At 38.9% G+C, this 24,439-nt stretch overlaps 1 protein-coding gene across 3 annotated transcripts in view; it reads right to left on the bottom strand.

Annotated features, from left to right (window-relative positions):
• TNFRSF9 (TNF receptor superfamily member 9) overlaps positions 1-22,935 on the bottom strand; it is a 28,303-nt gene extending 5,368 nt beyond the window's left edge. Inside the window, exons 1-7 of one of the 3 annotated variants that reach the window (XM_082390820.1) lie at positions 16,257-22,935; positions 15,344-15,523; positions 14,232-14,339; positions 13,705-13,842; positions 13,096-13,162; positions 11,619-11,749; positions 10,969-11,103 (exon numbers count right to left, since the gene is read on the bottom strand). In XM_082390820.1, the coding sequence (XP_082246946.1) occupies positions 10,969-11,103; positions 11,619-11,749; positions 13,096-13,162; positions 13,705-13,842; positions 14,232-14,339; positions 15,344-15,458 (694 nt within the window). In that variant the 5' untranslated portion in view covers positions 15,459-15,523; positions 16,257-22,935. Of the gene's footprint in view, positions 1-10,968; positions 11,104-11,618; positions 11,750-13,095; positions 13,163-13,704; positions 13,843-14,231; positions 14,340-15,343 lie in introns of all 3 variants that reach the window. The other 2 variants (XM_082390819.1, XM_082390821.1) reach the window with 2 other exon arrangements.
• Between the last annotated feature and the right edge of the window lie 1,504 nt (positions 22,936-24,439).

Genomic DNA, 24,439 nt, shown 5'->3' with positions numbered 1-24,439 from the left:
AAGTTTTACTGAGGTCTGCCCACCAGAGCAACAGTCAGGTCTACCCACCACCAGTCCCTCCCATCAGGAAACTTGCACAAGCCTCTCAGAGAGCCTCATCCACCAGAGAGCAGACAGCAGAAGCAAGGAGAACTACAATCCTGCAGCCTGTGGAACAAAAACCACATTCACAGAAAGATAGCCAAGATGAAAAGGCAGAGGGCTATGTACCAGAGGAAGGAACAAGATAAAACCCCAGAAAAACAACTAAATGAAGTGGAGATAGGCAACCTTCCAGAAAAAGAATTCAGAATAATGATAGTGAAGATGATCCAGGACCTCAGAAAAAGAATAGAGGCAAAGATCGAGAAGATGAAAGAAATGTTTAACAAAGACCTAGAAGAATTAAACAACAAACAAACAGAGATGACCAATACAATAACTGAAATGAAAACTACACTAGAAGGAATCAATAGCAGAATAACTGAAGCAGAAGAACGGATAAGTGACCTGGAAGACAGAATGGTGGAATTCACTGCTGCGGAACAGAATAAAGAAAAAAGAATGAAAAGAAATGAAGACAGCCTAAGAGACCTCTGGGACAACATTAAATGCAACAACATTTGCATTATAGGGGTTCCAGAAGAAGAGAGAGAGAAAGGACCAGAGAAAATACTTGAAGAGATTATAGTCGAAAACTTCCCTAACATGGGAAAGGAAATAGCCACCCAAGTCCAGGAAGTGCAGAGTGTCCCATACAGGACAAACCCAAGGAGAAACAAGCTGAGACACATAGTAGTCAAATTGGCAAAAATTAAAGACAAAGAAAAATTATTGAAAGCAGCAAGGGAAAAACGACAAATAACATACAAGGGAACTCCCATAAGGTTAACAGCTGATTTCTCAGCAGAAACTCTACAAGCCAGAAGGAAGTGGCATGATATACTTAAAGTGATGAAAGGGAAGAACCTACAACCAAGATTACTCTAGCCGGCAAGGATCTCATTCAGATTCGATGGAGAAATCAAAAGCTTTACAGACAAGCAAAAGCTAAGAGAATTCAGCACCACCAAACCAGCTCTACAACAAATGCTAAAGGAATTTCTCTAAGTGGGAAACACAAAAGAAGAAAAGGACCTACAAAAACAAACCCAAAACAATTAAGAAAATGGTCATAGGAACATACATATCGATAATTACCTTAAACATGAATGGATTAAACACTCCAGCCAAAAGACACAGGTTCGCTGAATGGACACAAAAACAAGACACATCTATATGCTGCCTACAAGAGACCCACTTCAGACCTAGGGACACATACAGACTGAAAGTGAGGGGATGGAAAAAGATATTCCATGCAAATGGATATCAAAATAAAGCTGGAGTAGCAATACTCATATCAGATAAAATAGATTTTAAAATAAATAATGTTACAAGAGAAAAGGAAAGACACTACATAATGATCAAAGTATCAATCCAAGAAGAAGATATAACAATTATAAATATATATTCACCCAACATAGGAGCACCTGAATACATATGGCAACTGCTAACAGCTATAAAAGAGGAAATCGACAGTAACACAATAATAGTGGGGGACTTTAACACCTCACTTACACCAATGGACAGATCAACCAAAATGAAAATTAATAAGGAAACACAAACTTTAAATGACACAATAGACCAGATAGGTTTAATTGATATTTATAGGACATTCCATTCAAAAACAGCAGATTACACTTTCTTCTCAAGTGCGCATAGAACATTCTCCAGGATAGATCACATCTTGAGTCACAAATCAAGCCTCAGTAAATTTAAGAAAATTGAAATCATATCAAGCATCTTTTCTGACCACAACACTATGAGGTTAGAAATCAATTACAGGGAAAAAAACGTAAAAAACACAAACACATGGAGGCTGAACAATGCGTTACTAAATAACCAAGAGATCACTGAAGAAATCAAAGAGGAAATCAAAAAATACCTAGAGACAAATGACAATGAAAACACGATGATCCAAAACCTATGGGATGCAGCAAAAGCAGTTCTAAGAGGGAAGTTTATAGCTATACAAGTCTACCTCAAGAAACAAGAAAAATCTCAAATAAACAATCTAACCTTACACCTAAAGGAACTAGAGAAAGAAGAACAAACAAAACCCAAAGTTAGCAGAAGGAAAGAAATCATAAAGATCAGAGCAGAAATAAATGAAATAGAAACAAAGAAAACAATAGCAAAGATCAATAAAACTCAAAGCTGGTTCTTTGAGAAGATAAACAAAATTGATAAACCATTAGCCAGACACATCAAGAAAAAGAGGGAGAGGACTCAAATCAATAAAATTAGAAATGAAAAAGGAGAAGTTACAACAGACACCGCAGAAATACAAAGCATCCTAAGAGACTACTACAAGCAACTCTATACCAATAAAATGGACAACCTGGAAGAAATGGACAAATTCTTACAAAGGTATAACCTTCCAAGACTGAACCAGGAAGAAATAGAAAATATGAGCAGACCAATCACAAGGAATGAAATTGAAACTGTGATTAAAAATCTTCCAACAAACAAAAGTCCAGGACCAGATGGCTTCACAGGTGAATTCTATCAAACATTTAGAGAAGAGTTAACACCCATCCTTCTCAAACTCTTACAAAAATTGCAGAGGAAGGAACACTCCCAAACTCATTCTATGAGGCCACCATCACCCTGATACCAAGACCAGACAAAGATGCTACAAAAAAAGCAAATTACAGACCAATATCACTGATGAATATAGATGCAAAAATCCTCAACAAAATACTAGCAAACAGAATCCAACAACACATTAACAGGATCATACACCATGATCAAGTGGGATTTATTCCAGGGATGCAAGGATTCTTCAATATACGTAAATCAATCAATGTGATACACCATATTAACAAATGGAAGAATAAAAACCATATGATCATCTCAATAGATGCAGAAAAAGCTTTTGACAAAATGCAACACCAAATTATGATAAAAACTCTCCAGAAAGTGGGCATAGAGGGAATCTAACTCAACATAATAAAGGCCATATATGACAAACCCACAGCAAACATCATTCTCAATGGTGAAAAACTGAAAGCATTTCCTCTAAGATCAGGAACAAGACAAGGATGTCCACTCTAACCACTATTATTCAACGTAGTTTTGGAAGTCCTAGCCACAGCAATCAGAGAAGAAAAAGAAATAAAAGGAATACAAATTGGAAAAGAAGAAGTAAAACTGTCACTGTTTGCAGATGACGTGATACTATATATAGAGAATCCTAAAAATGCCACCAGAAAACTACTAGAGCTAATCAATGAATTTGGTAAAGTTGCAGGATACAAAATTAATGCACAGAAATCTCTTGCATTCCTATACACTAACGATGAAAAGTCTAAAAGAGAAATTAAGGAAACACTCCCATTTACCACTGCAGCAAAAAGAATAAAATACCTAGGAATAAACCTACCTAGGGAGACAAAAGACCTGTATGCAGAAAACTATAAGACACTGAAGAAAGAAATTAAAGATGATACCAACAGATGGAGAGATATACCATGTTCTTGGATTGGAAGAATCAATATTGTGAAAATGACTATACTACCCAAAGCAATCTACAGATTCAGTGCAATCCCTATCAAATTACCAATGGCATTTTTTACGGAACTAGGACAAAAAATCTTAAAATTTGTATGGAGACACAAAAGACCCCGAATAGCCAAAGCAGTCTTGAGGGAAAAAAAAACGGAGCAGGAAGAATCAGACTCCCTGACTTCAGACTATACTACAAAGCTACAGTAATCAAGACAATATGGTACTGACACAAAAACAGAAATATAGATCAATGGAACAAGATAGAAAGCCCAGAGATAAACCCACGCACCTATGATCAACTAGTCTAGGACAGAGGAGGCAAGGATATACAAAGGAGAAAAGACAGTCTCTTCAGTAAATGGTGCTGGGAAAATTGGACAGCTACATGTAAAAGAATGAAATTAGTACACTCCCTAACACCATATACAAAAATACACTCAAAATGGATTAGAGACCTAAATGTAAGACCAGACACTATAAAACTCTTAGAGGAAAACATAGGAAGAACACTCTTTGACATAAATCACAGCAAGATCTCTTTTGACCCACCTCCTAGAGTAATGGAAATAAAAACAAAAATAAACAAATGGGACCTCATGAAACTTAAAAGCTTTTGCACAGCAAAGGAAACCATAAACAAGACTAAAAGACAACCCTCAGAATGGGAGAAAATATTTGCAAACGAATCAACGGACAAAGGATTAATCTCCAAAATATATAAACAGCTCATGCAGCTCAATATTTAAAGAACAAACAACCCAATCCAAAAATGGGCAGAAGACCTAAATAGACATTTCTCCAAAGAAGACATACAGATGTCCAAAAGCACATGAAAAGCTGCTCAACATCACTAATTATTAGAGAAATGCAAATCAAAACTACAATGAGGTATCCCCTCACACCAGTTAGAATGGCCATCATCAGAAAATCTACAAACAACACATGCTGGAGAGGGTGTGGAGAAAGGGAACCCTCTTGCACTGTTGGTGGGAATGTAAATTGATACAGCCACTATGGAGAACAGTATGGAGGTTCCTTAAAAAACTAAAAATAGAATTACCATATGATCTAGCAGTCCCACTACTGGGCATATACCCAGAGAAAGCCATAATTCAAAAAGACACATGCACCCCAATGTTCACTGCAGCACTATTTACAATAGCCAGGTCATGGAAGCAATCTAATTGCCCATCAACAGACAAATGGATAAAGAAGATGTGGCACATATATACAATGGAATATTACTCGGCCATAAAAAGGAACGAAATTGGGTCATTTGTAGAGACGTGGATGGATCTAGAGACTGTCATACAGAGTGAAGTAAGTCAGAAAGAGAAAAACAAATACCGTATATTAACGCATGTATGTGGAACCTAGAAAAATGGTACAGATGAACCAGTTTGCAGGGCAGAAATTGAGACACAGATGTAGGGAACAAACATATGGACACCAAGGGGGGAAAGTGGCAGGGGTGCTGGTGGTGTGATGAATTGGGAGATTGGGATTGACATGTATACACTGATGTGTATAAAATTGATGACTAATAAGGACCTGCTGTATAAAAAAATAAATAAAATAAAATTCAAAAAAAAAAGATAATCCCCAACAAAAAAAGAAATAAATAAAAATAAAGCACTAACCTCGGAAATGGTCATTATATCATTAAAAAAAAAAAAAAAGAAAGAAAGAGAAAAAGTCTCAAACCAATAACATAAGCTTCCACCTAAATAGAAAAAGAACAAAATAAATCCAAAGCAAACACAAGAAAGGAAATAATAAAGGTAAAAGCAGAAACTAGTGAAATTGAAAACAGAAAAATAATAGAGCAAATCAATGAAACAAAGAGCTGGTTCTTTGAAAAGATCAATAAAATTGACAAATCTCTACCAAGATTGATTCAGAAAAAAAGAGAGAAGACACACATTACCAATATCAGTAGGTGATATCACTACAGACCTGCATACAACAAAAGGATAGTAAGGAAATAGTATAAATAACTTAAACACATAAATTTGACAACTTAGATGAAATGGACCAAGTCCTCAAAAAACATAAACTATCACAATTCACTCAGTATGAATGAAATAACTTGAGTGCCCTATAATTATTAAGGCAATTGAATTTGTAATTAAGGAGCTCCAAAAAGAAAGCTCCAGGTTCAGATAGTTTCACTAGACAATTCTATAAACTATTTAAAGAAGAATTAACACCAATTCTACACAATCTCTTCCAGAAAACAGAAGAGGGAACATGTCCCAACTTATCTGAGGAAGTCAATATTACCCTGATACCAAAACCAGACAAAGACAGTACTAGAAAAGAAAAACACAGATCAATATTCTTCATGAATATAGCTGCAAAAATTCTTAACAAAATATTAGTGAAGAGAATTCAGACATATATAAAAATAATTATATACCATGACTAAGTGGAGTTTAGTCCAGGGATGCAAGGCTAGTTTGAAATTCAAAAATCAATCTATATAATTCATCATCTCAACAGGCTAAAGAAGAAAAATCACATAATCAAACCAACTGATACAGAAAAAAGCACCTGACAAAATTCAACACTCATTCATGATTAAAAAAAAAAACTTCAGAACACTTTCTCAACTTGATAAAGAATATCTACTAAAAATCTGTAGCTCACATCATACCTACTGGTGAAAGACTGAATGCTTTTCCCCAAAGATTAGAAGCAAGGCAAAGATATTCCCTCTTGCCACTCTTATTCAACATAGTACTGGACATTCTAGCCAGAATAATAAGGCAAGAAAAGAAATAAAAGGCATATAGATTGGAAATGAAAAAAAATAAAGTTATTTTTTTTTGCAGATGACACTATGGTCTATGTAAAAAATCCCAAGGGATCTACAAAATACCCTAGAACTAGTAAGCAAGTTCAGCAAAATCACAGGACACAAAATCAAACTACAAAAACCAACTGTATTTCTATATACTAGCAATGAACGTGTTGAAACCAAAATTTAAGATACAATATCATCTGCAATTGTTAAATCTAAATACTAAGGCCTAAATTTAACAAAACATGTGCGGGACTTGTATGCTGAAAACTACAAAATGCTGATGAAAGAAATCAAAGAAAATATACGTAAACGGAGAGACATACTGTGTTCATGGATTGGAATAGTTAAAGTAGTAAAGATGTCAATTCTCCCTGAATTGATACACAGATTTAACACAATTGCTATCAGAATCCCAGCTGACTTCTTGCAGATAGGGATAAGATTATCTAAAACTTATATAGAAATGCAAACGAACTAGAATAGACAAAACAATTTTGAAAAAGAAGAATAACATGGGAGGACTCATTCTACCCTATAACCAATTTCAAGACTGTTTTACAGCTACAGTAACCAAGACTGTGTGGTATTGGCAGAAGGAAAAGCACACACATCAGTGGAACAGAAGAGAGAAACCAGAAAGAGTCCCCACACAAGTACAGCCAACTGATTTTTGACAAAAGTGCAAAAGCAATTCAATGGAGGAAGGATAATCTTTTCAATAAATGATGCTGAAGCCATTGGACACCCATCAGCAAAAAAAAAAATAATAATAATTTGTAAATATTGGCCTGAAACTCTCACACCTTATACAAAACTTAACTAAAAATGAAGCATAGATTTAAATATAAAACATTTGGAAGATAACATAGGAGAAAGTCTAAATCTTTGGGACCTAGGACTTGGTAAAGAGTTCTTAGACATAATCCCATAAATGAAAAAATTGGCCAATTGGACTTCATCAAAATTAAAAACTTTTTATCTGCAGAAGATCATGTGAAGAGGATGAAAAGGCAAGCTACAGACTGGGAGAAAGTACTTACAAACCTCACATCTGATAAAGGACTCATATCGCGGAGATATAAAAAACTCTCAAATGTCAAAAGTAAGACAAAGAGTCCAATTAGAAAATGGGTAAAAGACATGAAGGAACATTTCACTGAAGAAGATATACAGATGGAAAATAAGTACATGAAAAGATGTTCAACCCTTAGAGAAAGGTAAATTAAGACCACAGTGAGATATCAGTACATACCTATTAGAACAGCTGAAATTAAAAATTGCTGCAATACAAACTGTTGGTGAGGATGAGGAGAAACTCTCCTATGTTGCTGGTGGAATGTTAAATGGTACAACTCCTCTGGAAAAGTGTTTAGCAGTTTCTTAAAAAACTAAATACACACTTACCATATGACCCAGTAATTGCACTCCTGGGCATTTATCTTAAAGATATAGAAACTTATGTCCACACAGATCTGTACTTGATTATTCATAGCAGCTCTAATGTAACAGTCATAAACTGGAAACAACCAAAATGCCCCTTGATAGGTGAATGGTAAAACACACTGTGGTACAACCTCACCTTACAACACTAGTCAGCAATAAAAGAGTCAACTATTGAAACACAACTCAGATGGATCTCAATGGCATTTGCTGAGGGGAAAAAGCCAGTCTTAAAAGGTCTCTTATTTATGATCCATTTATTTATTGTATGATACCATTTATATAACGTTCTTGAAATGACAAAATTACAGAGATGGAAAACAGATCTGTAGTTATGAGGGGTTAGGGATGGTGGGGGAAAGGCAGTGTGTGGAGTATAAAGGACCAGCAGGAGGAGATCTTTGTGGTGATGGAATCGTTCTGTATTTTGATTGTGCTAGTGGTTACACCAATCTACACATGCGATAAAATGACACACACTAAACTAAACACACACAATGTGCCAATGTCAGTTGCCTGGTTTTGATAGTGTACCGTAGTTACGTACGATGTAACCCCATGAGTGGCACATAAGATTTTTCTGTACTGTTTGTACAACTTCCTGTGAATCCTTATTTCAAAATAGAAAGTTTTAAAAAATAACCTAAAATTTTTAAAAATGGATTACTGTTCCATTGAAACTCAAGAATTACTCATAAATTCTTTTGAAAATCATTTTATAAAGACCTTTATTGTAGATTGGGGTAAAGCTGGGAGGGATAGTTGTTTAAAACAGAGGTTTCAGTGAGAACTTAGAGCTTAAATCAGAGGTTTAGACCTCAAAAAGAGAGTCAAAGAACAAACCACAGGGTCGGAAAATATATTTGTAGTACATGAACAGTAGACTAAAACATTCCTATAGATTAATAAGAAAAGGACAAACAACCCAGTGGGAAAAGTCTCCAAAGATCAGGCACTTTGCAAGAGAGGAAATCCGAATGACCAATATAACATGAAAAGATGTCCAATCTCACTAGTAATCAGGGAAATGCAAACTAAAACCACGAGATATTACTATACACCCACCAGACAGATAAAAATTAAGAAGTCTGATGATACTAGGTAGTAGCAAGGATTGGAGCAAAAAGAACTCTCATATGCTGCTGTGAAAGTGTAAATGAGGTCTATTATTCTGGAAAACAGTTTGGTAAATCTACTACTAAGGACCAAGATACACATTCCTCATGTCCCAGCAATTTTATTCCCAGGTTAAAAACAAAACAAAAACAGAAACATGTGCTTATGTGTACTGAGATACGTAGACAAAAATATTCAAATATCACTGTCTGTAAGAGCCCCAAATTGGAAACAACCCAAGTGTCCAGGAATATTAAGATGGATAAACAAACTATGATACAGTCATTCAAGAGAAGAGTATTCAACACTGGAAATCAACTAAAGATAAATGCCGCACGTGGATGAATCATAAAGATACAAAGTTGAGTGAAAAGGGGAAGGAAAATGTAGAACAGATACAGTGTGATTCCACTTGTCTGAAGTTCACAAGCAGCCAAATTAAACCCTGTTCTTAGGTAACAAAACTATAAATAAGAGCAAGGAAGTGAACACGGTAAGAATCTAGCTGTGGTTAGCACTAGTGGAAGGAAGGTTTTCATCTGGAAGGAACACAAGAAGGGCTTCCGGGGAGCAGAGTATGATCTGTTTCTTGACCTGGGTAGAGTTACACAGGTGTTCATCTTACAGTTTGTTAAACTTTATGCCTATGCATTTTCCTGTATATTTCAAAATGTTCAAAAGGTTTTATATTGTTTTCAGAAAGAAACTTTATACAAATTAGTGTACTGCATCTTTAGATAAGACTTAACTAATACTTCCCCTCCTATATTTTTAACAACCCACAAACTGACACTCTCCAGGCTTATTATGGTGGCTTGGGCTACATCACAGAGCTCTCAGAGCACTCCTCCTATACATGAATCCCTCTTAGTAAGTCTAGCCTGCTATCTATGGTTCTGTTCTCCACAAAGACAAAAATGCAGATTGCCCCCATCTATAAGCCTTTTGGAATCAACGTTAATAGCGTTCGTTTAGTGAGTATTGACCCTGTGCCAGGCACTTGCCCAGTTCCATATAGAAACAGTATCTGGTTTAATGAATGGAATCCATTATTGAAATGTCTCATTTACTCCAGATCAGTGTCCTAATCATTCATCTCATTAAACCCACTTTAAGCTCCCTCCTTGTTCTCTAGGCCTTCTTCTATGTGTGGGTCTAGTTCAGGTTAAGGCCATTCATCAGCCAGAGGAGCAGTGCTCGATGGGGCAACGTTATTTCTGATTCCTCTTTGTCAGTATCCTGTATCCACAACTGAGTGGCCACACACACACACACACAGTTGTCCAAGGCTGCAGCATACTTAAAGCGGTCATTTTCCTGGAACCCTTGGATTATGTTCTGCCATCACCAGGCTTTCTCCACGTCAGCATCATTGACACCTGGGGACGGCTAACTCTTCGCTGTGGGGCTGTCCTGTGCATTGTAGGATCTTTAGCAGCGTCGCTGAACTCCACTCACTAGATGCCAGGAGCAAAGCACTCCCTACCCCACCGCTTAGACTGTGACCACCAAAACTGTCTCCAGGCACTGCCAAACGTCCCCTTGGGGGCCAAATTGTCCCACGTGATAACCACTGTCCTATACTAACCTGGCTTCTGTAACTTAAAACAAATCATCTTCCTCTTTCTACTGTAAAAAGCCTAGCCTCAAAAAGCTCATAACGAATTTCCCTGGTGGCACAGTGGTTAAGAATCCGCCTGCCTGATGCAGGGGACACGGGTTCGAGCCCTGGTCCGGGAAGCTCCCACATGCCGTGGAACAACTAAGCCCGCGAGCCACAGCTACTGAGCCCATGTGCCACAACTACTGAAGCCCTCAAGCCTAGAGCCCGTGCTCCGCAGCAAGAAAAGCCACCACAGTGAGAAGCCCGTGCACCGCAATGAAGAGTAGCCCCCGCTCACCGCAGCTGGAGAAAGCCCGCGCGCAGCAACGAAGACCCAATGCAGCCAAAAATAAATAAATAAATAGTTATTTTTTTTAAAAAAGGCTCATATCTAACACTTTTATGTTCCTCTTACGTTGTTTGAATATATACAGGAGCTTCTTTCTGCCCTGTTTAACCACAGAGAAACGGAGCACCACGAAGGACGCCAGGAACAGCACTGCAGTCGACGTCAGTGCAAGAAAGAAGATGATGATCCGGGTGGTGTGACCTTTAAAACAGAACAAAAGGAGAAATTCAGACAAAAATTAAAGTTTGCAAATATGCTGATATTTATATTTGCATTTGTAAACTCTTAAGCATGAGAAGTCGTGCTTTGGGCATCTCCCACCAGCTAGCTATCTTAGTAAACTTGCCTGCTTGTTAAGAAAACTTTTTTTACAACCTTAGTCATTTTCCTAGAAGCCCACAAAAATTAAGTGGTTTGGCCTTTCTAGCCTATAGGAAACATGGAACTCTATAATCGCCATTACTTGGCATTATCAAAGGCGTAGTGTCTGTTTGGATGCAGTCTCACCTTGCTCTGTTTACTAATGTGGAATTCAGAGTGAATAAGAAACACCCGAGGAAATGGATGGGTCCCTTGAAGCCAGGGTAAGAGAAGGAAGGCATGTCGAGGTGCCTGCTAGAGGCAGAGATGCAAGGCATCAGGATCTTGGAGTGACTTAGACACCAATCCGAACGGCCACATACATTCACTTGATTTAACAGCAACAAACCAGCTACCTGGCTCTCCCTCAGGGGCAGGCATGACGGTGGAAGATGCACCTGGAGAGAAGTCAGCTGACGCTGGTCCACATACCACATCGCTTTCCTTCGTCCCATTCACAAGGACAGACTTCCCATCCAAAGAACAGCTTAGATGGTCCAATGAAAAGAGTTCAAATAATTAATTCAGGTACGGATCATTCTAATTAAAAAAGACTGACATTTTCTACCCAGTAAAGCAGCTCTGGTGAAAAAGATGTGTGGATCTGGGTTCATAGGCAAAGCAAAGATATTTTGTAAAACTTCCACTTGACCATATGGGCTTCTTCCAATGTTCACTTGGCTTTCATGGCTCTCCACAATTCATCCCACTCTATCTACCTAATTGGATTCTTCTTTCTTCCCAGGCTGGGGAGTCCTGTCCCACGACAGCTTACTTCAGGCTGTTGCCTGGTTAGTCTCTCACCCCCACCTTCTTAAGCATATTTGACCATCTCTGGCACACAGGAAGGACAGACAACTTAGCCTAGGGTTAGGAGCTCCTAACCCTATGATGTGTTGGCATCAGACTGACCAGGGTTTGAACCCTGGGTCGGTCCCTTTGTAGAATGACCTTGGGCAAGTTGGGAAATCTCTCTAAGCCTCAGTTTTTCTCATCTGAAAAATAAGATATACATGTCCCAGGGCTGTTGTGAAGAGTAAACGACCCTACGTGCCTGACTTACTCCCTATAAATGGTAGCCATCCATCATCATTGTCCTCATCACCATCGTCATTGTCCTGTGTCTTTCCCCTGCCTCTTTTTACCTAAAACAAACCCACCTATTCTCCAAAGCCCAGTTCGATCCCACTGTCCATGCAGACTCACTTCCCTGCTCTGAACTATTTGTGTCAAAAGACAAACAAACAAACAAAAAACAAAAACAAAAAAACCTTTCTAATCTGTTATGAACCAATACTTTTGTAACACACAATAAGAATGTAAATGTAAAATAATGATAAAAATGATTTTCTAGTAAGAAGATCAAATGCAAAAAGAACAAAGGTGTACAAAATACACTGTTGGCTGTTTTACTACCTGTGATAGTCTTGTTTGCCCAAGACTATGTTAAAGCTTTTGAGGGAAGGAAACATACTTTACCCTCTTCTATATCATTATCAGTGCTGGCACTGAACACTTGAAGGTGGCCTGATCAATGGAGGAAGGTCAGAGGCAGCAAAGAGATTGGAAGGACACAGAAGAACACCTGCGGCAGACAGTAACTAAGTTCCACTGGCAAATCTGACCTCGTTGTTCTGGGCATTACTTCTGGAGAAAATGCCCACTTTGGCAATCCAGTCACAATTACCCCATACTGTTCCCATACCACCTATTTGCATGTTATTCTATGTCTACACTTGATAGGTTTAAAAAAGCATCAGTGATCACATTCCTTGTCTTTAGAAAAGTTAACCCAGATACTTTATTTTGTAAGCAGAAAGAAATGATACATACTCTGTCCAAGGTTTACAGTCACCATGTTCCCGATCATTAAATGTCCCAAAGGAACAGTCTTTACAACCTTTTGTAAAAATTAAAGGAATAATAAAAAAGGAAGCATTTTTATCATTTTTAACTTTCTCTGTGATGAACATGATCACATAATAATAAAGTCATTAACTTAATACAATCTGTACCGATTGTCTAACAATTCTTCCTGAATTCCATTAGTGATGAACAATTCTTCTTGAACAGTTTGTGATGAACATAATCCCATAATAAAGTCATTAACTTAATACAATCTACACAGATTGTTCAACAGTTTTTCTTGAAATGAAACCTTAATACGACTAAAGGTTTTATTCTCACTGTACATAGAGTATTGTATATGCATGTATAGGATGCATGAAAAGGCATGGTTCTGGTGAAAAACAAATGTTGTGATTTCAAATTATTTCCATTGATTGAGAAATAATTTTGTAAATGTCAGATACTTAGCAGTTCATTACTATTACTTAAAGGTTCTACAAATCTACGTTTTATTTTGTAATCGAAGGACCAAGAACTAAGATAACAACATATGACTAGACAACAAATTGGCACTAGATAGAAGAGGAAACCTACCCTCTTTTGTTAACTCTTGACCTTGTTTACAGTCCTCTTCACACATGGTACATCCTTCCCCCAGGCAGTAGAATCCCGACACACACTCACACTCTGCATTGCTGGTGGAGGAACATGCTTTCTTGGTCCTGAAAACACCTACAAAGTCCCCCAGTGTTACAATACCCTTGATCTCCAAATCCAGGAAGCAAATTTATGTTCTGCAATAAAAACCGTGCTTGTTCTACTTAGAAGGGTCCTAATGATCTCAGAGTATAAAGTTTACTTTTAAATATCTATAGAAGACTTTTTTACATTTTGCTAATTAAAAAATTCTCTCTTGTCTAATGAATATTTCCTCTACTATTTAAAAAGCTCAAGCCACCAACAGTTGCTGTTACAGTAAATTATTTTACTGGACCTGCCTATTAACAGAGGAACCAGCCTATTTGACACTTCAGATTTTCAAAAGAGATCAGTACACTCGAGAATAAAAGCTTGTCTTCCCAACACATATCTGGGTGGAGAATACATCTTTTAAATCATACCTTCACACTTCCTGCATACATCACAGGTCTTTTGTCCACTTGTGCTGGAGAAACTATTTGAAGGACAAGGAGTGCAAAGCTCATGCTTGTTTCTCCCACAGAAAGTACCTGAAAAGAGTAGATAAGAGCCGTACATGTTTGACAATGGACCGTCATCACCCAAAGCATTATGAGGTTCACAAGAAAACCAGAACACGAAACAAAGATTCGTTTTCTAGGTACCACAGCGATAGACTTTATTTGTTGATTGACTGTTTTAAATTATCCATTTGCAAGATTGCCCTAAGCATAATCACAGAATTAAAAATAACAAAGTATAGATATTGCAACAAATAAATCAATGGAAAGAAAATAGTTCCCTTTATCTATTGAATAAAACAGAATGACTTCTCTTGATTGAGCCAAGAGATCAGTGACTGGATTCAGGAGATCAATGTCCTTTATTGGCACACTGCAATTTAAATGTGTCTGCCTTCTCCCACTCTGTTAAGCCTACTGCCACTTGCTTATTCCCTGCTGCGCCCCCTAGTCTAAGCACTGTCCTCACACACAAAGCTAACATTTGTTGAGGTCTTTCCCTGTGCCGTGCACTGATCTAAGCCCATCATAGGATCCTCCCAGCAATCAATCCTATGAGATAGGTTCTCATATCATGCCCAGATGATGAAGCTGGGGCACAAGAGTTTAAGTGACAAGCCTGCATTCACACAGCTAAGAGGTAGCATTCAAGAAATATTTGTAAATGAATGAATAAAAGATCATTACTGGGGGAGAGGGATAAATTAGGAGTTTGGGATTAACAGATACACACCACTGTATATAAAATAGATAAACAACAAGGACCTACTGTACAGCACAGGGGACTATATTCAATATCTTGTAATATATATATATAATATATATATATAATATATAATATATAAATAATATATATATTATATATATATATCACTTTGCTGTATGCCTGAAACTAACACAATATTGTAAATCAGCTATAGTTCAATTTTTTAAAAAAGATCATTAAAACAGAGCTCATAAGCCCTGACTACCAGACTAACTGAACCATGTTTTCAGCAGAACAGATCAAGCACACATGTTAATTTGGTTCTTACCTGCTGAACAGTTACTACAGAAATCCTGCAATGATCTTGTCCTCTCGAAATTCATGACCAACAGCACAGTAGCCACTATGTTGTAATAACAATTTCCCATGATGAAATCTTGCATAGACGTATTAGCCAAGCAGATTCCAAAAGAATTTTATCAAAGTAGCTGGTTTCACAAATACCACTCTGCAAAAGGTAAAAGTTTCCTAGGATGAGGTGGTTTCTCCTTTCAGAATTATCTACAGTTCAACTATCACCTGTACAATTCTACAAGATCATAACTCAGGGTTTGCAGGAAAAATTAATGATGGAATACCATGGAAAAGGTAGCAAATTCATAGAAACTTCTAGGATAAGAGAAGCGTGACTAAACACATAGCTTTCTGTAGATTTGCCAAAGTCTAAGAGTGTACTTTCCAACATGTTTTGCCAAAATGCAGAAATAACAATAGCAAGAACTTTTGGGGACTTTCATAGATATTTAGCATTAGCATCTAGATTTCAACAATGCCTGTGGCTTGCTGCCCCTGAAATATAGTCCTTAAAAAGAAAATCTGTCAGGGGCATCCAACAGTTCAGCTCAGTGAGAAGACATCTCATTATTACTATTCTCCCTTTGTCCAAACAGCATGTGGAATTTCAACACCTAGTTGCTAAAATGTTGAAACACCTCCTTGTTCAACTCATTATCACATTTTCTTAATAGACATGTATCTGCTCATTTTGAGATTTGAAGCTCATCTAGTCATAAATCTTAAGAGTCCAACAATCTCTATAGGCCAGGTTCTTGATCCTTATTTAATGGACTATGGAATAAAAGTTATTAGAAATTAGAAGGGAAAAAGTCTAGAAATGTACAAAGGGAACAAAGCATCCTCATCCCTCCTCGGTTCCCCCCATCTGCCCCAAATGGACAAACCTTGAGATCGCAGGGCTGGTGGAGAACTTTCCTTCTCCTTGATCTTCAGAGCAGTGAGGTTCTGCAGCTGACAAGGGCTGCAGGTCAAAGACTCAAAGAGGGGAGTTTGGTGACTCAACCGGGGGTGGGGCCTCGTGGGAAATCCCCAGAGACAGCTTTGTGAGGTAGCTCACTTGATATTTGCTGACCTCAAAGTCCCCTAGAGCTTCTGTCCCCACTTAATAACACACTTCAAACTAAAAGCAGCCCTCTGCTGTTAGGGTATTTTTCAGATGACTTTGGCAAACAGATCTTGTCACTTAAAATAGTTCTCCATGTCAAAGCTTTTAAGGCATCCTTAAAATATTTGAGATCTGAAGGATGAAACCCACTTTTAAAGAAAGGTCAGCACTCCTGTCAATTACTACCCCTTAACCCTATAATAATAGTGATGCTATAGCTATAACTTATTGACTGCAGCCGATGTACCAGGCATCAGTTAAGCAACTTAGTTGCAAATGAACCCTAGGTGTTGATATGATGATGATGAGGTTGAGGATGCGTATGACAGCATTATGCAAATGAGATCATTGAGCTATGAGTCTGGCCAGATTACCAGCAGGACGGGGAGCCAGGATTAGAAATAAAGATGACCTGACTCCTTTTGACTGTGTTCCTTGCTCTCTGGGTGAGATGGAGGTAGAAGAAGGAAGAAATGGAGGGGAACTGGAGACAAAGGAAGCATAGAATTTATATGGTGGGTGACTTTATTGGGCGAAGTTAGGATCTATGAGGGCTTTTAGAAAACCATTATTTCAAATTAAAAAAAGAAAAGAAAGAATAAGAGGAGCAGGGGGAGGAGGAGGAGCAAGAAGAGGAGAGAAAAGAGGAAGAGGAGGAGGATGCTTTCAAGATGCTAAAACTCATCCAGCGTTGAGTGGCTAGGGACCCTCAGGAAGACGACCAGGGGAGCCAAGAGCAAGAGTGGTTTTCAATAAAACAGATGGTTTTCTATTAGGATCCAAACAGAAGAGTTCTTTTTCCGCAGGAGACAGGGTGGCTTTGTCTTGAATTGGGGGATGAAGGAGGAGGGGGGCAAATACTTATTAAACACTTGCTGTGTGCTAAGCACCTTACACATCTCCACGACTCCTATGATGCCATCAACCTCCTTAGAAACTTTCAGTGGCTCCCTGTTGTCCACAGAAGAAAACCTGGACCCTATAGTACAGTATTCAAGGACATCCCAGATCTGACCTGAAGTTGCCTTTAAAAAAAAAAAAAAAAGATATAGTTCACATAAATGTCACCATTTTAAAGGGCACGTTTCAGTGGATTTTAGTATTCACTATGTTGTGAAACCATCACCAGTATATAATTTCAAAACATTTTCATTGGTCCAAAAAGAAACCCCATATCCATTGGCAGTCACTCCTCAATCTCCCTCCCCCCAGCCCCTGGTAGCCACTAATCTGCTTTCTGTCTCAATGAATTTGCCAATTCTGGACATTTCATATATATAGATCATACGATAGCTGGTCTTTTGTATTGGGTTTCTTTTACTTAGCCTAATATTTTCAAGGTTCTTCCATGATGTAGTACATATCAGTACTTCATTCCTTTTTTAGGGCTGAATACTATTCCATTCTGTAGGTTTACCACATTTTGTTCATCCATTCATCAGCTGATGGACATATGAGTTGTTTCCACTTTTTGACTATTATGAATAACACTGCTATGAAGATTTGTGTACAAGTTTTTGTACGAACATATGTTTTCAGTTCTATTGAGTGTGGAATTGCTCCACTGTGTGGTCATCCTGTTTCACTTTTTGAGGAATTACCAGACTGTTTCCCACAGCAGCTGCAGCATTTTACATTCCCACCAGCAATGTACAAGGGTTTCAATTTCTCCACATCCTTGCTACCACTTGTTAGTTTTCTGTGAGGTTTTTTTTTTTAACAACAACAAAAAATTTTTTTATTATAGCCATCCAAGTAGGTGTGAAGTATCTACTTGTGGTTTTGATTTGCTACCTATGCCCCAATTTTATCAACCCTCACCCACACCCCATGTAATGGGAATAGTAGAGTATAGCACATGGTTAAGAGTCCAAGCTTTACTATCAGGCTGATTTGGATCGAATCTAGGCTCTGCCATCTTGATGGTCACGCAACCTTGGGCAAGTTTCTTAACCTCCCTAAATCTCAGTTTTTCCAACCATACCTTACAGATACAGGAACCCTGTACCCCATCCTCATTTAGTGAGGATTAAATGAAACAAAGAATATGAAGTGCTTAGTTCAATGCCTGGCACATAGTTCTCAAGAAAATAGTAACTGTTATTATGAGACATTGTTTCAAAAATTTCCCTCTCCAGCCTCCCACAGTGATTAGCAGTAAAGCACCCAGGGCAAGTAGCAAGAGAGAAGGAGAAAAATGCATGGGCTATCTACAGAATTTATTCACCAATTCTGAGCATCATCTGAGAGTTATTCTCCCTGTGATAACTGTGGGATCCCCTCCACCAACTTCAGCAGAGTTGGCCGAATGTAGGAGCATCACACCATAGAAATTGCACTGCTGATAATTTCCTAACACTTTCAGTGTCACAATCTAACCTCATTTAACTGTGGGACTCTGGGTTTAATGTGACAGCGTGACATTTAACTGGACTATATTTTTATTTAACTTACTGCTACTTGCTAATTTACATTTTGGATATTCTGTGGGCAGAGTTATTACCTCCCCTGAAAGTGATGTGTGTCGTTTCCTAGCACAGTAATTAGCTCACCTTTTGAAGCTGGGCCAATGACATAAGAGTCTTTACTGAGCTAAAAGATTCTCAAGATTAGTTTTACCAGCCAACGGTTAAACAAAATCAGCCACTTCAGAATTATTATTCTACCAAAAGTTGTGCACAGCTTCATTCAGCTGTGTGAGGAGTTTTATAATGTTCACTTTTCTGCATTTTATTTGATAAAATCATGATAAGAAGCTAAGGCAAATTCTATTGCTAACTAGATGCACATAATATTTAAGCTAGCCAAAGGTATAATACTCTTTTAGTACAATTTTCATTTGCTTTAAAATATCACTACACATCACATTGCTTTATCCATTTTAGTCTTCTAAACAGTCAAAGGCAACAAAAAAACTCACCCCTTCTAAAAAGCCTTCCCAAACTAAACAGAGATGAACCCAACAAAACATCAACACTTTAGCAATATCAGCAATAATCTTTGTTTCATCACATTCCGAGCATCTCACTCTAAGCCAAGGAAGAGATTTTGTTTTAACTTGACTGGCTGTGGGTCTAAGACTGAATGTATCAAGTGAGTATAGTTTGAGGTTAAACAGCATGAAGGCTCAACTACTCTAAATAAGATAAAGACAATACTTAGAAAGAGAAACAGCCCCTCAAAATAAGCTTCCTGTAAAGTATGCTCCTTTCCTGCCAGCACACATCTTAGAGGTAATCTCACCCATGGAATGTTCACTATCTACATTTGTTATTTCCCCAAAAATGGATTCATTCAAGATGCAGTGTCCTTACCCCTCCCCCAAGCATCTATCCATCCATCCATCCAGGTAGCAGTTGCTGTTAGGGATGGTTGATGCTTGTGATGCCAATGGGAGTTCTGACACATGGGAAGGAGGAAACTAAAAAGGAATTGGAAAAAAGAAAATGAGTGGGAAATCAGAGAAGAGGAAGGAGGTAGAGCGGGGCAAAGAAGGAAGCATATATTGTAAGGAAAAGTGGAATGTTAGCAGCCATCAAATTTGCTCACTTTTCCTCCCTGTTCACACTTTCTCTGTGTGATATCCACATCTATGTTAGTGACTCATAGATCTGTACCTCCAACTTCAGACCACCTCCAATCCTGCAGCACCCAGGGCAAGAGGGCAAATGGAGGCCCACATAGCATAAGTCCGGATATTCAGAAGTTACACATCAAGCTAAATATACTGTTAAATAAACTCCATTCTGTCCAGGGCAGGGCCCCACAAATCAAACGCACACAATGAAAACACGGTGCCTCTGATTGGGGGTCTGGTGCTTCATGCTGGCATAGAGAATACATAATGCTACCAACGGCTCTATTGCCTTTGGAGATAACACTGTCTGTCCCCAGGTCAACTCCTCCCCGCAGCTCTTTTCTACATCCTGAAACGCAAGGTGACGGGGTCTCTGTGCTTTGCTACTGCCAAACAGAGCAGCCCTGCCTTGGAGCACAGCGAGTGTGAGCCACAGAAGTAGGGAGCTGGCAAAAGGCAAACCAATTAATCAAATCCTGGGACTTCCATGGTGGCACAGTGGTTAAGAAACTGCCTGCCAATGCAAGGGACACGGGTTCGATCCCTGGTCCAGGAGGATCCCACATGCCATGGAGCAACTAAGCCCGTATGCCACAACTACTGAGCCTGCGCTCTAGAACACGCAAGCCACAACTACTGAGCCCCTGTGCCACAACTACTGAAGCCTGCGTGCCTAGAGCCCATGCTCCGCAACAAGTGAAGCCACGGCAATGAGAAGCCCGTGCACCACAACAAAGAGCAGCCCCCTCTCGGATTGGTTCATGATGGCGGAGTAGAAGGACGTGCGCTCACTCCCTCCTGTGAGAGCACCGGAATCACAACTAACTGCTGACCAATCATCGACAGGAAGACACTAGAACTCACCAAAAAAGATACCCCACATCCAAAGACAAAGGAGAAGCCACAATGAGATGGTAGGAGGGGCTCAGTCACAATAAAAGAAAATCCCATAACTGCTGGGTGGGTGACTCAAACTTGAGAACACTTCTTATACCATAAAAGTCCACCAACTACAGTGAAGGTTCTGAGCCCCATGTCAGGCTTCCCAACCTGGGGGTCCAGCAACAGGATGAGGAATTCCTAGAGAATCAGACTTTGAAGGCCAGCGGGATTTGATTGCATGACTTTGACAGGACTGGGGGAAACAGAGACTCCACTCTTGGAGGGCACACACAAAGTAGTGTGCACATCAGGACCCAGGGGAAGGAGCAGTGATCCCACAGGAGACTGAACGAGACCTACCTGCTAGTGTTGGAGGGTCTCCTGCAGAGGCGGGGGGTGGCTGTGGCTCACCATGGGGACAAGGACACTGGCAGCAGAAGTTCTGGGAAGTACTCCTTGGCGTGAGCCCTTCCAGAGTCTGCTATTAGGCCCACCAAAGAGCCGGGTAGGCTCCAGTGTTGGGTCGCCTCAGGCCAAACAACCAACAGGGAGGGAACTCAGCCCCACCCATCCTCAGACAAGTGGATTAAAGTTTTACAGAGCTCTGCCCACCAGAGCAACACCCAGCTCTACCCACCACCAGTCCCTCCCATCAGGAAACTTGCATAAGCCTCTTAGATAGCCTCATTCACCAGAGGGCAGACAGCAGAAGCAAGAAGACCTACAATTCTGCAGCCTGTGGAAGGAAACCACATTCACAGAAAGATAGACAAAATGAAAGGCAGAGGACTTTGTACCAGATGAAGGAACAAGACAAAACCCCAGAAAAACAACTAAATGAAGTAGAGATAGGCAAACTTCCAGAAAAAGAATTCAGAATAATGATAGTGAAGATGATCCAGGACCTCAGAAAAAGAATGGAGGCAAAGGACTTCCCTGGTGACGCAGTGGTTAATAATCCATCTGCCAATGCAGGGGGCATGGGTTCGAGCCCTGGTCCAGGAAGATCCCACATGCTGTTGAGCAACAAAGCCTGTGCACCACAGCTACTGAGCCTGCACTCTGGAGCCCTCGAGCCACAACTACTGAGCCCACGTGCCACAGCTACTGAAACCCACAAGCCTAGAGCCTTTGCACCATAACAAGAGAAGCCTCCACAGTGAGAAGCCCATGTACTGCAACCAAGAGTAGCCCGCATTCACCACAACTAGAGAAAGCTTGTTTACAGCAAAGAGGACCCAATGCAGCCGAAAATAAAAAACTAAAAATTAAAAAGAATGGAGGCAAAGATCGAGAAGATGCAAGGAATGTTTAACAAAGACCTAGAGGAATCAAAGAACAAACACCTAGAAGAATAAAAGAACAAACAAACAGAGATGAACAATACAATAACTGAAATGAAAAATACACTAGAAGGAATCAATAGCAGAATAACTGAGGCAGAAGAACGGATAAGTGACCTGGAAGACAGAATGGTGGAATTCACTGCTGTGGAACAGAATAAAGAAAAAAGAATGAAAAGAAATGAAGGCAGCCTAAGAGACCTCTGGGACAACATTAACCGCAACAACATTCGCATTATAGGGGTTCCAGAAGGAGAAGAGAGAGAGAAAGGACCAGAGAAAATATTTGAAGAGATTATAGTCGAAAACTTCCCTAACATGGGAAAGGAAATAGCCACCCAAGTCCAGGAAGTGCAGAGAGTTCCATACAGGATAAACCCAAGGAGAAACACGCTGAGACACATAGCACACAAATTGGCAAAATTTAAAGACAAAGAAAAATTATTGAAAGCAGCAAGGGAAAAACGACAAATAACATACAAGGGAACTCCCATAAGGTTAACAGCTGATTTCTCAGCAGAAACTCTACAAGCTAGAAGGGAGTGGCATGATATATTTAAAGTGATGAAAGGGAAGAACCTACAACCAAGATTACTCTAGCCAGCAAGGATCTCATTCAGATTCGATGGAGAAATCAAAAGCTTTACAGACAAGCAAAAGCTAAGAGAATTCAGCACCACCAAACCAGCTCTACAACAAATGCTAAAGGAACTTCCCAAAGTCGGAAACACAACAGAAGAAAAGGACCTTCAAAAACAAACCCAAAACAATTAAGAAAATGGTCATAGGAACATACATATCGATAATTACCTTAAACGTGAATGGATTAAATACTCCAACCAAAAGACACAGGCTCGCTGAATGGATACAAAAACAAGACCCACATATATGCTGCCTACAAGAGACCCACTTCAGACCTAGGGACACACACAGACTGAAAGTGAGGCGACGGAAAGAGATATTCCATGCAAATGGAAATCAAAAGAAAGCTGGAGTAGCAATATTCATATCAGATAAAATAGACTTTAAAATAAAGAATCTTACAAGAGACAAGGAAGGACACTACATAATGATCAAGGGATCAATCCAAGAAGAAGATATAACAATTATACATATATATGCCCCCAACATAGGAGCACCTCAATACATAAGGCAACTGCTAACAGCTATAAAAGAGGAAACCAACAGTAACACAATAATAGTGGGGGACTTTAACACCTCACTTACACCAATGGACAGATCATCCAAACAGAAAATTAATAAGGAAACACAAGCTTTAAATGACACAATAGACCAGATAGATTTAATTGATATTTATAGGACATTCCATCCCAAAACAGCAGATTACACTTTCTTCTCAAGTGCGCACAGAACATTCTCCAGGATAGATCACATCTTGGGTCACAAATCAAGCCTCTGTAAATTTAAGAAAATTGAAATCATATCAAGCATCTTTTCTGACCACAATGTTATGAGATTAGAAATCAATTACAGGGAAAAAAATGTAAAAAACACAAACACATGGAGGCTAAGCAATATGTTACTAAATAACCAAGAGATCACTGAAGAAATCAAAGAGGAAATAAAAAAATACGTAGAAAAAAAAAATACCTAGAGACAAATGACAATGAAAACACGACGATCCAAAGCCTATGGGATGCGGCAAAAGCAGTTCTAAGAGGGAAGTTTATAGCTATACAAGCTTACCTCAAGAAACAAGAAAAATCTCAAATAAACAATCTAACCTTACACCTAAAGGAACTAGAGAAAGAAGAACAAACAAAACTCAAAGTTAGCAGAAGGAAAGAAATCATAAAGATCAGAGCAGAAATAAATGAAATAGAAACAAAGAAAATAATAGCAAAGATCAATAAAACTAAAAGCTGGTTCTTTGAGAAGATAAACAAAATTGATAAACCATTAACCAGACTCATCAAGAAAAAGAGGGAGAGGACTCAAATCCATAAAATTAGAAATGAAAAAGGAGAAGTTACAACAGACACCGCAGAAATACAAAGCATCCTAAGAGACTACTACAAGCAACTCTATGCCAATAAAATGGACAACCTGGAAGAAATGGACAAATTCTTACAAAGGTATAACCTTTCAAGACTGAACCAGGAATAAATAGAAAATATGAACAGACCAATCACAGGGAAT

The sequence above is a fragment of the Balaenoptera borealis genome (assembly GCF_965194805.1).
Source record: "Balaenoptera borealis genome assembly, chromosome: 1".
In the NCBI taxonomy this organism is placed as follows: domain Eukaryota; kingdom Metazoa; phylum Chordata; class Mammalia; order Artiodactyla; family Balaenopteridae; genus Balaenoptera; species Balaenoptera borealis.
This window is presented reverse-complemented; position numbering and strand designations above follow the sequence as displayed.